This window comes from Oncorhynchus mykiss, chromosome 9, assembly GCF_013265735.2.
Source record: "Oncorhynchus mykiss isolate Arlee chromosome 9, USDA_OmykA_1.1, whole genome shotgun sequence".
NCBI classification, from domain to species: Eukaryota; Metazoa; Chordata; class Actinopteri; order Salmoniformes; family Salmonidae; genus Oncorhynchus; species Oncorhynchus mykiss.
Genome location: NC_048573.1, coordinates 21,318,577 through 21,332,914, shown reverse-complemented (window position 1 = coordinate 21,332,914; position 14,338 = coordinate 21,318,577). Strand labels below are relative to the sequence as shown.

Genomic DNA, 14,338 nt, shown 5'->3' with positions numbered 1-14,338 from the left:
TTAGGGAACTGTGTCAGGTGGCTCCATTTCTATTTGTGACATTCTAAATGTTGCAGCCCATTGAATTAGCCACAGCTATTAATAATCCTGGAGGGCCACAGTGTTTGCTGATTTCCTCTTGATTGTCATTGATTGGACGGAGAGTGTCACACACACTTGCGTTCCCTCGCCTAAATCAGTCACTGATTAGAATCAGCAGACAGTGCAGAGCACCTCTCGAGGACAGGAGGTGAGGACACCGGTTTTGAACAATATTACAATCACAAAGCAGAACACAGACAGTGGGTAATATGTGTGCAGGGTCTAGCCCAGTTCCAAAGTGGTATAACTAATGCCATAAACCTTGGCTTGATGTCCAAATCCGTGCTTATTGCTTATTTACCTAATAAGATGTTGTTTCCTTAACATTAGAGATGGAAAGAGGGTATGTCCCCTATCTTTGCCATGATAAATGCTTAAAATTAGCTCTTAGGAAGTCACATCCAGTTGACTACTTTAAAATAGTGAAAGCCTTCAATGGCGCTGCCCATGCTAAAACAGGCTTTGTGGAAAGGTCACCCTCTATCCAACTCTATGTTCTGGACCAAGCCAAAGACAAACTTCCTACTCACTTCCTGGGCTGGTTCCAGTTACTGAAGGTGGCACTCTGTAGCTCGCTCTCCTCTCCCTCTCCTTCCTCCCTCTCTGGGAGTTCTGGGATTTCTCTTCTGCAAAGAGACAAACAGAAAACAGCCGCCTTTGTAAACCATAGCTGGTCTGACAGTAATCGACTTGTTTTAGTACTGTCTGGAGTACAACAAAATAATATTGCGAAAGTTAGTCTATGCTTGAAATCAAAAGCACGAGTTTAGTGAGGGCATCGTCATGAAAATACCTTTCTATAATGTATTACTTCTATAAAGTTGTATAACGCTTGAGCTTACTTTGGGGCCTGAGGAGCATCAGAGAAGATGTCATCTTTAGGCTGCTCCAGGCTGGCCTTGTACTCCTCCAGATACTCCATGGGAACATAGGTGATGCTGATAACACACACAGACACACACACACACCAATGAGCCTCAGCACACTCCTGATAACAACCTGACCAAGATTTGTCATCATCACTGCAAATACCCCCAAATATAGAACCTACACATAAACATATGACACGAGAGTTCAACCTTGTGTGCAAGCATGTCAATATTCATCATTAGGAATGACATGAACGTTTAACAAAGCATTAGTGTGGAAGTGCCTGCATTCATACGCCACCTGGTATGACAGAAAGGGCACTTTTACAAAAGGACTTTTATTTATTCATAGACGTCTAATCTACATGCAGGAGCGCACCTGTTTTTCTCCCCGTCCAAATTAACTGTGCGGCACAAGATTGCAGGAGGGGAAGGAATTAACTCTACATTTCTCTGGCAATGCATTCTGCCGATCATGAGCCCAAGGTGAGCCGTCAATGAATAATGTAGCAGACGTCCCCACATAGCTATCCAAAACAGATGTTTCCGTCGTTCATAATTGTCTGGGCCAATAAAGTTGGCTCGAATTGAGTGGCAGAATTCTTTCCAAAATATGTCATGGAGGTTTGAAGGGAACATCAATCGGAACACCAAATTTACAGGAATAGAAGAACAACTTTCCAAAATATTAAGAATTTAACGAAAGGGAAGTAGCAAAGAGCATATTTGCTTTGGTAGGCCCAGTTTCAAGTAATTCATCGTGATGAGTTGATTCTAAAGCACACACACTTACACATTTGAGTGAAGATGACAGATCTAACAACGACGGCTTAATTCGTACTTCAACATTAGGACATGCAGACACTGAGGTACTTGAATCCCTGTTCATTCAAACAGCAGTCCAAAAACAGATGGGAGGAACAAGTGGATTAGTGTGTGATAGAGCAAAAGTTCAAAAAGTGCCAAATGAATTGTTATCGCCACACAAATGGACCTGCAAGCCCCATAGTCCCAGAAAAGAAGGTCAATGGAGTGTTAAGGGTGACGTTTTAATGGTTAGTGGTGCAGTCCAGTCCAGTGAGAGATTTATCCAGATACGTTGACTGTGTGTTAGGCCTGCGTTAACTTGACTATCTGTGCGCATGGACACCAATAGAAGCTTAGCTGCCACACCAAAGAAAAAGGTTTGGAGATATATCCGTGTTGGTATTTGACAATATAAAAAATAATGTATTTTATTTATTTTTTATCTGCAAAGCGGTGATTAGCTTCAGTCACTTTGCTGTATGTCGCCAATAAGATTATCTGATCTGGAGAATTTTAATGGCCACAGATTTCAACATCATTTTACAATAGTTTCTATTATTAATGAGTAAGAAGTAACAGTGAATTTGAATAGTTTGATCCTTTTAAAAATTTAACTGGTCAGACTAAGGTTTGTGTATGGTAGATATAAGGGTTGTGTATGGTAGATATAAGGTTTGTGTATGGTAGATATACTGTATGGTTGATTTAAGGTTTGTGTATGTAGATATAAGGTTTGTGTATGGTAGATACACTGTATGGTTGATTTAAGGTTTGTGTATGGTAGATACACTGTATGGCTGAGATAAGGTTTGTGCAAGTAGATATACAGTATGGTTGATATACTGTATGTGTTTTAACTTCTAGATCTGGATAAAACTTCCAACCATGGACAGGCGAAGAGGCCCATATGAGAATGGTGAGGTAGAGTGGACAGTGAGGAAACAAATTAAAATGGCAGATTATGGTTGCACACCCGTCAGCGTGGGAGTTAGCAATACTCACACATAAAAGGGGCACAGATCGTCCTCTGGTGCACAAGCAGATCTAGAAGGTGAAGAGGATTTTATGGGCTAACATACTGTACTGAGAAGTTTAGAGTAGAGCAAGCAGGACTTGAGATAATGAAAATAATGGTGCCCCACACTTTAATGTAGCTTCCCTCGAATACATGGAGAAAATACAATTTAGAAAAGTGAAGGGCATTAGCGAGTTGTTCAAATTTCACCATTGAGCATCTATGCTAGGACAGTCCAGATGCTGTAGTCCAAAAGCATTTCTATAGTACTGAAAATCCTACCTTAATGTAGCCTACATAATTCAATTGGTGTTCGTCAGAAATATTAAATGTACAGTACCAGACCAAAGTTTGGACACACCTACTTATTCACCTACTTATTTGTTTTTTCTGTATTTTTACTATTTTCTACATTGTAGAATAATAGTAAAGACATCACAACTATGCAATAACATATATAGAATCATGTAGTAACCAAAAAAAGTTTTAAACAAATCAAAATATATTTCATATTTTAGATTCTTCAAAGTAGCCACTCTTTGCCTTGATGACAGCTTTGCACACTCTCGGCATTCTCTCAACCAGCTTCACCTGGAATGCTTTTCCAACAGTCTTGAAGGAGTTCTCACATATGCTGAGACACCAGTCTCAACGTCAACGGTGAAGAGGCGACTCCGGGATGCTGGCCTTCTAGGTAGAGTTCATCTGTCCAGTGTGTGTGTTATTTTGCCCATCTTAATCTTTTCTTTTTATTGGCCAGTCTGAGATATGGCTTTTACTTTGCAACTCTGCCTAGAAGGCCAGCATCCCGGAGTCGCCTCTTCACTGTTGACGTTGAAACTGGTGTTTTGTGAGTACTATTTAATGAAGCTGCCAGTTGAGGACTTGTGATGCGTCTGTTTCTCAAACTAGACACTTCAATGTACTTGTCCTCTTGCTCAGTTGTGCACCGGGGCCTCCAACCCCTCTTTCTATTCTGGTTAGAGCCAGTTTGCACTGTTCTGTGAAGGAAGTAGTACACAGAATTGTACGAGATCTTCTGTTTCTTGGAAATTTCTCGCATGGAATAGCCTTCATTTCTCAGAACAAGAATAGTCTTGACGAGTTTCAGAAGAAATGTCTTTGTTTCTGGCCATTTTGAGTCTGTAATCAAACGATGATTCTCCAGACACTCAACTAGTCTAAAGAAGGCCAGTTGTATTGCTTCTTTAATAAGCACAAAAGTTTACAGCTGTGCTAACATAATTGCAAAAGGGTATTCTAATGATCAATTAGCCTTTTAAAATTATAAACTTGGATTAGCTAACATGCCATTGGAACACAGGAGTGATGGTTGCTGATTAATGGGCCTCTGTACGCCTATGTAGATACTCCATTAAAAGAAATCTGCCGTTTCCAGCCACAATAGTCATTTACAACATTAACAATGTCTACACTGCATTTCTGATCAATTTTATGTTATTTTAAACGGACAAAAATGTGATTTTCTTTCAAAAACAAGAACATTTCTAAGTGACCCCAAACTTTTGAACGGTAGTGTATATTGATTTGTTTAACACTTTTTTGGTTACGACATGATTCCATGTGTTATTTCATAGTTTTGATGTCTTCACTATTATGCTACAATGTAGAAAACAGTAAAAAATAAAGAAAACCCCTTGAATGAGTAGGTGTCTCCAAACTTTTTACTGGTACTGTATACAGATGTAGGATCTTAATTTGATCACCCTGTTGCAGGAGAACTTTTCTGCAAGGCAGAACATGTCAAACTTGTAGTTTACTTGAGGTTTAAAAGGGTTTCTGAAGTTTGCAATTTCAACTTTGAAATTTCAGAGTTGATTTTCCCTCACGAGAAATGTATCAACCCCTGCAAAAATGTCCATTAATTACAATCCACATAATAATTAATTTCCTGTAGCTGCAGGAGTATTTCCCTGCTGTAGCAAACTGGCTCAAATTAAGATCCTACATATGAACATTCTATCATGCTTTGCATTGCACAACTTTTAGTGATATTAAGGTGGTCTATGACTCACAACACTGGATTACAATGACCTTTCCTACTATCGACAATAAGTGCATTGTTAAAATTAAACTGAGCTCCTCAACGACTCTACTGCATTATAATGTTTACTACACATTCATTGTCAGGTGTTGTTTCTGAGGTATGCATCTCAATTCAGTTCAATTAAATGTGTATTTGAATGGCTTTGGATAGCTGTTGTGTGGGAGATGTACTAGGAGAAGATAATATTTCTACGAGAGGTGCAGAACAAATTACATTAATGGGATCATTTGGCACAATTCACTCAAATGCAAAACACTACGAAGCTTAACTCAATGCTTGACTTGATCATAATTGTACACATAGGCTGTAGAAAAAGCCACCAAATCATTTACATAACAAAAAATGTAAATTCCACATTTGATCGAGAGGCATTTAGTGTGATGTCAGGCACCATTTATCTGATTGTATAATAGTGTGTCTATGTAAAAATCCTCTGACTTTTACATTGTAACATAAAAAAAAGTGTGTGTACATGTGTAGGGAATCTAGAGATAATACATTTGAGGTGAAATCTGCCATGTGTGTACAGTTGAAGTCGTAAGTTTACATACACCTTAGCCAAATAAATGTAAATTCAGTTTTTCACAATTCCTGACATTTAATCCTAGTAAAAAATCCATGTCTTTGGTCAGTTAGGATCACCACTTTATTTTAAGAATGTGAAATGACAGAATAATAGTAGAGAGAAAGATTTATTTCAGCTTTTATTTCTTTCATCACATTCCCAGTGGGTCAGAAGTTTACATACACCCAATTAGTATTTTGGTAGCATTGCCTTTAAACTGTTTAACTTAGGACAAACATTTTGGGTAGACTTCTACAAGCTTCCCACAATAAGTTGGGTGAATTTATGGCCCATTCCTCCTGACAGAGCTGGTGTAACTGAGTCAGGTTTGTAGGCCTCCTTGCTCGCACACACGTTTTCAGATCTGCCCACAAATTTTCTATGGGATTGAGGTCAGGGCTTTGTGATGGCCACTCCAATTCCTTGACTTTGTTGTCCTTAAGCCATTTTGTAACAACTTTGGAATTATGCTTGGGGACATTGTCCATTTGGAAGACCCATTTGCAACCAAGCTTTAACTTCCTGACTGATGTCTTGAGATGTTGCTTCAATATATCCACATAATTCTCCTTCCTCATGATGACATCTATTTTGTGAAGTGCACCAATCCCTCCTGCAGCAAAGCACCCCCACAACATGATGCTGCCACCCCCGTGCTTCACGGTTGTGATGGTGTTCTTCGGCCTGCAAGCTCCCCCCTTTTGCCTGCAAACATAACGATGGTCATTATGGCCAAACAGTTCTATTTTTGTTTCATCAGACCAGAGGACATTTCTCCAAAAAGTACAATATTTTTTCCCATGTGCAGTTGCAAACTGTAGTCTGGCTTTTTTATGACTTCTTCCTTGCTGAGTGGCCTTTCAGGTTATGTCGCTAGAGGACTAGTTTTACTGTGGATATAGATACTTGTGTACCCGTTTCCTCCAACATCTTCACAAGGTCCTTTGCAGTTGTTCTGGGATTGATTTGCACTTTTCACCAGAACGAACGCATCTCCTTCCTGAGTGGTATGACGGCTGTGTGGTCCCATGGTGTTTATACTTGCGTACTATTGTTTGTACAGATGAACGTGGTACCTTCAGGCGTTTGGAAATTGCTCCCAAGGATGAACCAGACTTGTGGAGGTCTACAATAATTTTTTCTGATGTCTTGGCTAATTTCTTTATATTTTTGTCAAGCAAAGAGGCACTGAGTTTGAAGGTAGGCCTTGAGATACATTCACAGGTACACCTCCAATTGACTCATATTATGTCAATTAGCCTATCAGAAGCTTCTAAAGCCATGACATCATTTTCTGGAATTTTCCGAGCTGTTTAAAGGCACAGTCAACTTAGTGTATGTAAACTACTGACCCACTGGAATTGTGATACAGTGAATTATAAGTGAAATAATCTGCCTGTAAACAATTGTTGGTAAAATTACTTGTGTCATGCACAAAGTAGAAGTCCTAACCGACTTGCCAAAACTGTGACTTTTTAACAAGAAATTTGTGGAGAGGTTGAAAAACGAGTGTAAGTGTATGTACATTTCTGACTTCAACTGTATATGCTGTAGTTGGGATATTTTAACAAAGGCCTATAGTGAAACCATATATAACAGGTTTCCAAGGACAAGGTTCCAAAACACTGAACATAGTGCATAGCCCGGGTCCTTACCCCATGTCTGGCCCGATGAGGGAGTGTCTCCGGAGCATGGCGCGGGCCTGTGTATTGGTCAGGTTGGCCGTGGGCTCGCCGTTGATGGCCAGGATGAGGTCCCCCACCCCCAGACGGCCGTCTCGGCTGATGGAGCCTCCGTGGATGATGCTGCGGATGTGCATCCCCAAGCCATCCTTGACGGCGCTCACCGTCATTCCTGTAAGGTAGACACAAAGACAACATTCTCAAAGACCTGGAACCTATACGTAATACATTCCCCCACATTTATGTGCAATGTGTTCAATCTTTAATCATGTGTTAATAATGTTGATGCGCTGGAGATCCACATAGATAATATCATAGTTAATATCCAACAACCTTAACAGACAGAAAGACCATAATGCAACAGATATTGCATTATTTACATAAAATTTTTTGTTGTAAAGAGGAATGATTTATTAAAAAGTGAACGCTGTTCTCTTAACAGCAATTTCTCATCAAGGCTGACATTTAGAAAAAGAAATATAGGAATATACAGCATATTGCCAAAGTATTAATACAAACCGAGACTGGAGTTGCCCTTGACAACAGTGATTGTCCTTTCAAAATTACTCCCAGTGGTTCTAATCTTGTCCCCTTCCTCTTTGGACTGCTTTACAGATGGCTCATCCCCCTTGAGAATGACGATTCAATAAAAAGTATTCATTAATCACATTTCTTTATATTTTCTAATGGTACAAAATCCAAATGGTGACAGAATGACATTGAGTTTAAATTATAAAATATTTTCTATGGAGGAAGTTTTGGTACAAAATGTAAATAAAATAATTGTGACAGAATGAAATAGAGCTAATCTAAACTACCAGGGAGGTTACGTGGGAACGATTAGTAAAGGCCAGGGAATCAAACATACAAGGTAAGGAAGGGATTTATCTGAATTTTTTTTCTGTTATGCCATTACCTTCGGCATGTAATACCTAGAAATTCAATTCTAGTAAAAAGTTGAATGTTTAAAACTGGTTAGACAAAACATACTAGCCATTATTCTCGTAAATCCAATTAATTTCACATTGGCCTGTGAAGAGTCGTACAGCATTTCAACATTTGTTAAACGTAACTTGTTGCATTTCAAGTTCCTGATGACCAATTTACACATGATTGTTTGATTATGAGGCACACTTAATGACATTTGATGGCAAACCGACAGATGGCACAGCTCTTTAGATGAAGGCTGGTTTACCTTCATTAAGCATTCCATCTCCCCTATGTCTGCAACGGCCATGGTGGGCTCCACCGGAAAACGAAGAGACTGCATTGGCTCCCCCAAATCATTCAAACCGGGCTCGGGGTCAGTGTACGGACTGCACGAGTTCGACAGATCTGACGGCTCCAATTGGGTTAATTGATGCGCCAGGTACTGATCGGAGATAGCTAGTGTGTTGTTGTCAATCATTAGGGTGTGACTTCCAATACTCCTGGGCAGGGGGAAAGCGATGGGCTTCTCCTCCGGGGAAAAGGGTTCAGTGTCGTCTGCGAGGCAGGACAACGTCACGAAGGGATGTTCGGTCAACAAGTCCAGACGAGCACTCCGCTATGTAGGTAAAACAAACCAGACGAGCCAAAATGGAGGTTACACCTCGTTAGTTTCACAATCACCCAACTGGGGGGTTTTCGTCTACCTCGGTCGCCGTTCTGCACTCCTCGTAATGAGCCATTGAAAAGCCATCAGTGACAGATGGGGAATAGCGATAATTACAGATGATCCTGTTTTAGAGTGTGCGATGCACCAAATATCTCTTTATTATCATCCTAGATATATTTCATGAGGCCCGGACTGTGCTGCAATGAATCTCTTCAGCGATTCCTTAAGCATCTGAGATGGCAATATAAAACTTGGAAAAAGAAATCCCTGGGAGAACAAACTATTTGGAAGAACTGTAACAAGCAGAAATGCTGAGAGCAGGACTGAAGCACGCAACAGACCATTTAATTCTAATAGGGTAGTCATATCTTGTTACGGTTCAGTGCAGTATATAGGTAGATACTAATCTAAAAAACACTCAACCATTCATCCATAAGGAGTCTGGGGCCAGTACTCCATGACAAAGCTCAACAACAAAAACAGGCAACATACAGTACATGCAAAGGGGTTAACAACCAAATAAACTTTGTATCACTTCAATATAGCCGCCATTTTGAAGAAGGTAAACAACTATAGATAGAAGTACATTAGAAGTACTGTGCTAACTTATTTTGATTACGTGAGTTTTCTTAGTGAAAAAGGCAGCAGCTTCCAATTGCTCCAATGAAATTCAAATAAATGACATGACCATACCGATACTGCTTTTGCTTTGAAACAAGCTTTCTAAAATTGCTGACTGTAATGGCTTTAAAATTGACTTAGCTAGCCACAGTGCAAGTTTGTTGGCCTACCTTGGGTGTGGAGGACTGCAAGATCATCTGGTAGGACAGGTCAGCGCTGCAGTTGCTGCCATGGAGGGCAATCATGGATGCCTGGAAGGTGTCATCCTCCTCGCCAGAGAAGCGATGCGCCAACACCCTCTCGTCGGTCAGGTCTACCTCATTGGAGTCAATCTGCATTAAAGAATGTCAATGTAGTGAATTGGATGGGGAATATGTCTCTCTATGCCATGGATGAGCTATCCAATCACAGATAGCTGTGTGGGTGCCATCAGAGCCATTTCAAAAGGATATATTGTTTTTTGTTGCTCAAATTTGATTAGAGTTACAAATTAAATTAAATTCCCTTGATAGAATATTTTAAAGGACGCATTTTAGAAGTCACAATGGTTACCATGTGTCTAATTTTGATTGGTTGGTTTTTTCCTTGTCCCTCAATTTCATTGATTCGTTTGACTTGTCCCCAACGGCAACTAACCAATGCAGGCTCTGCCCAGAAACGGTGGCCCTCTGCTGGCTCCTCCTCTCTCTCTTTAACCAGCAGAGCATTGAATATAAAAGAACAGATTCCCGAGAATGACGACGGAGTGCCCTCTTCATTGTATGGCTGTGGAGACAGGGCTGTAAATGGAAAATATCCAAACACATAGGAAATTCCAATCATTGTCTACAAATTCCAAGCCAAATTTGATTGGAGTTGTTAAAATGTTTTGTTGAGGTTGTTAGTAGCGAAAGGAGTGTGAGTTTTATTGGCTTGATTTGGTCTCCATGGTTTGGTCTCTACTTTTGTAATAGTTTGGTGACAAGTTGTACTTGGTTATTTGATTTCCAAAGGACTTCAAACGAGATAATTTCTTGGAGTTTTGCCACAGATTGCTTTAAATGGGCTGTTTAATCTTGATTGTATCTAGCGCAATGCCCGGCGAGCGAGAGATATAGAGAAAAGAGAGAAAGATTGGAGAAGCTATTAGAGGCTTATACCAGTCAAACTCAATTTTGAGAAGCAATACAACAAAAATAACACCCCCCCTCCCTCAAAAAAAAAAAAAACACATTCCAGGAGCTGCAGGAAAGCTCGATAACTCCAGAGGCTTCACAAAAACAACGTAATCCACTGGACATGCAACAACCTTGACATCAGAGCCAGAACTTACTGTATGTTCTCATCATAATCTAATGGCAAGCCCAATAGAGAAATATAACTCTGAAGCTGAAAGAATGCAACCAATTTTCACAGAAAGACTAGACAAGCAATCCCTCAGGTGGTGAATATGTTTGTGGGAAAACCCTTATTTTGACAGCTGCCTCAATGCATTTATGTACACGGACTCCAAGGTGGCTCAAAATGCAATAATAAAGCAATATGACACAAAAGGCAGAGATATTTGTGCTGCCCTATGCTGTTGCCAGGGAGCTTAGAGGTGAATATGTCAGCATTAGCATGTAGCCTAACTCTACTGTCTCAGCATGAAAAATTCAAGACATCTGTAAGATGAGCCCTCATTATTGGGTGGCCACACACCGGAGAGAAAACGCACACAAATGCTGAGTGCCCACACACACACACAAACGCTCATATACAGTGAGCTCCAAAAGTATTGGGACAGTGACATGTTTTGTTGTTGTGACGCTGTACTCCAGCACTTTGGATTTGAAATGATACAAAGTCTATGAGGTTAAAGTGCAGACTGTCAACTTTAATTTGAGGGTATTTTCATCCATATCAGGTGAACGGTTTAGAAACTACAGCACTTTGTGTACATGTTCCCCCCATTTTAGGGGACCAAAAGTATTGGGACTAATTCACTTGTGTGTATTAAAGTAGTCAAGAAGTGTAGTATTTGGTCCCACATTCCTGGCACGCAATAATGACTTTCGGTCCCCTAAAATGAAGGGACTATGTACAAAAAGTGATGTAATTTTAAACGGTACACATGATATGGAAAAATTAAATCTGACAGTCTGCACTTTAACCTCGTAGTCATTGCATCATTTCAAATACATAGCCAAAACAAGAACGGTCACTGTCCCAATACTTCTGGAGCTCACTGTACATATAAAACACGGACGCACGCACACACACACACACCTCACTAGTCTCTCCATAGGACAGACCTCACAATAGGGTTTCCTTACAGGTAGTGGTTTGGCCACCCCAATGTGGACCGTGCCGATGTTAGCCCCCTTCAATGCCTGGACAGCGTCCTCCAGACTGGCGTTGTCCAGGTTGGTGCTGTTGACGAACATGAGCCGGTCACCTGGCAATAGCCTGCCATCCTGTTCTGCCACTCCTTCAGACACCAGAGAGCGAATCACAATCACAGTCTTGGCAGGATCCATTGGGTCCTACGACAAGATCTGTGTCAGTGATGTCAATGGATGCACTCAACAGATAATCCATTATACCAACAAGGATGAAAATGTATCATTCACTTTTATTTGGAGGATTTGTTTATTCTGAATGTTCTGTAAATCACAAGTTATTACTTTTAACAAAAACAAGAGTAAGCAACTTAGTTTCAATCTACATGGAAAAAAACAGCGCACTGCAGTATATTTAGTCACTTATGCTATTTGTTGAACTTCATTTCCAGGTGGGCAACGGCCCTAAAGCTCACGTGACCACTTCCTCCCAAAGTAAGAAGACAGGAACGACCCACAACAAAAGCGTATCATTCCTATGATAATCATTCCCAGAATTCCAAATCAGAAATCTCACCTGGTAGTCCAAGATGCTGAATCCCAGTCCGCTCTCACCCTTCTCCAGCTCAATGTCCTGTATCTCTGTCTCCCACATGGCCAAAGGAGCTCCGAGTGTCTCATCCGTTACATTTTCCCTCGTCGCCACCCCCTCGGAACCTTCGAAAACCAGGAAACTGCCGAGGTCTCCCTGTATCTGCAGAGATAAACCCTCGATATCATCCCAGTGCACGCATTCCTCACCAACTCCGAGCCCATAGGCTGCTGGTATTCCACGAGTACCTTTTCATAAGATCTTTGGCAGCACATTAAAGGGAATCTTTGGATGCTAAGCAGAAGTGCTGTATGTTTTATTTTTTTCCCCTGAACTGAGGCATCTGATGAGCTGAGGAGAATTCAAATGCAGGTTTCCTTTGTGTCCCTGGCTACTAATTGCCTTATCTCATGTATTGTCACAGTACCGGAGATATTACTTTACATGGATTGGTGTTAATAAAGAGTCAGCGTCCTCCCTAATCCTAAATCTTAATCCGTCATCATTGCCAATCTGGAGGCCCGGCAGAGCATTGGACAGACTGTGTTAAACTAATGGATGAGGGTGGAGGAGTGAAGTAGGAGGACTTACTGATGTCGATTCCCAAAACAGCCATTCAATATCAAGGGGTGGGGGGAAAAAAAGTGTTTACTGTATGCTACTGTATGTCCAACACCTACCATTTTGTGAAGGACTTTCTGGCTTTATCTTCAGTTTTCAAATCACTTCCTAAACATTTCACTTGCTAAAATGAACAAAATATATGACTGAATTGAAATCTGTATTGACCCCAAACATGCATTTTATATTGCATTATGTTTAGGCTAGTAAGCATTGACTATGCTATGACAGTTACTGGAACACTGACAGTTTAAAAAATACAGTATGTAATAATGGTAATGTCAACAGCATCTAAAATAAAGAAAACATAAACAAAGAAAACACCTGAGTAAATGAGGGATAGAAAGTATATTTAAAGCAGGTGCTTCCACACAAGTGTGGTTCCTGATTTAACTGAGCAATTAAAACATCCCATCAGGATCAGGGTCATATATACAAATGCCCAGTTGCCCATTATTTTGGCTACCTTGGCTAGAAGAAGAGATCTCAATGACTTTGAATGAATGGTCTCAAAGCTGCATAGGGGGTTTAAAGTGTCAAATCAAATTGTATTTGTCACATGCGCCAAATACAACAGGTGTAGTAGACCTTACAGTGAAATGCTTACTTACAAGCTATTAACCAACAATGCAGTTTTAAGAAAAATAAGTGCTAAGAAAGTATTTACTCAAATAAATTGAACGTAGAAAATAAATATACAAAAAATAAGTAATTAAAGAGCAACAATAACATGACAGTAGCGAGGCTATATACAGGGGGTGCCGGTACAGAGTCAATGTGTGGGGGCAAAGGTTAGTTGAGGTAATTGAGGTAATATGTACATTGAGGTAGAGGTAAAGTGACTGTGCATAGATAATAAACCAAGAGGAGCAGCAGCGTGAAAACGCGGCTGGGGGGTGAATGCAAATAGTCCGGGTAGCCATTTGATTCCCTTTTCAGGAGTCATATGGCTTTTCAGGAGTCATATGGCTTTTCTTTTTTACCATGGGCCTCCCGGTCGCGGCCGGCTGCGACAGAGCCTGAGCTCGAACCCAGAGTCTCTGGTGGCACAGCTAACACTGCAGTGCCTTAGACCACTGCACCACCCGGGAGGCCCAGCCAAATACATTTAAACTCAGTTTTTCACCATTCCTGGCATTTAATCCTAGTAAAAAATCCCTGTCTTCGGTCAGTTAGGATCACCAATTTATTTTAAGAATGTGAAATGACAGATTAATAGTAGAGAGAAAGATTTCAGCTTTTATTTCTTTCATCACATTCCCAGTGGGTCAGAAGTTTACATACACTCAAATTAGTATTTTGGTAGCATTGCCTTTAAATTGTTTAACTTGGGTCAAACATTTCAGGTAGCCTTCCACAAGCTTCCCACAATAAGTTGGGTGAATTTTGGCCCATTCCTCCTGACAGAGCTGGTGTAACTGAGTCAGGTTTGTAGGCCTCCTTGCTAGCACACGCTTTTTCAGTTCTGCCCACACATTTTCTATGCGATTGAGGTCAGGGCTTTGTGATGGCCACTCCAA

The 14,338-nt window shown here is 40.6% G+C and overlaps 1 protein-coding gene across 8 annotated transcripts in view; it reads right to left on the bottom strand.

Moving 5' to 3' along the window:
* LOC110531733 (multiple PDZ domain protein) overlaps positions 1-14,338 on the bottom strand; it is a 63,031-nt gene that overhangs the window by 22,817 nt on the left and 25,876 nt on the right. For 6 of the 8 annotated variants that reach the window (XM_036987557.1, XM_036987560.1, XM_036987561.1 and 3 more), the window contains exons 17-25: positions 12,183-12,359; positions 11,600-11,809; positions 9,476-9,637; positions 8,283-8,633; positions 7,607-7,715; positions 7,061-7,259; positions 2,760-2,801; positions 924-1,019; positions 612-707 (exon numbers count right to left, since the gene is read on the bottom strand). In XM_036987557.1, coding sequence (XP_036843452.1) covers positions 612-707; positions 924-1,019; positions 2,760-2,801; positions 7,061-7,259; positions 7,607-7,715; positions 8,283-8,633; positions 9,476-9,637; positions 11,600-11,809; positions 12,183-12,359 — 1,442 coding nt within the window. The remainder of the gene's footprint in view (positions 1-611; positions 708-923; positions 1,020-2,759; positions 2,802-7,060; positions 7,260-7,606; positions 7,716-8,282; positions 8,634-9,475; positions 9,638-11,599; positions 11,810-12,182; positions 12,360-14,338) is intronic. The other 2 variants (XM_036987559.1, XM_036987565.1) reach the window with 2 other exon arrangements.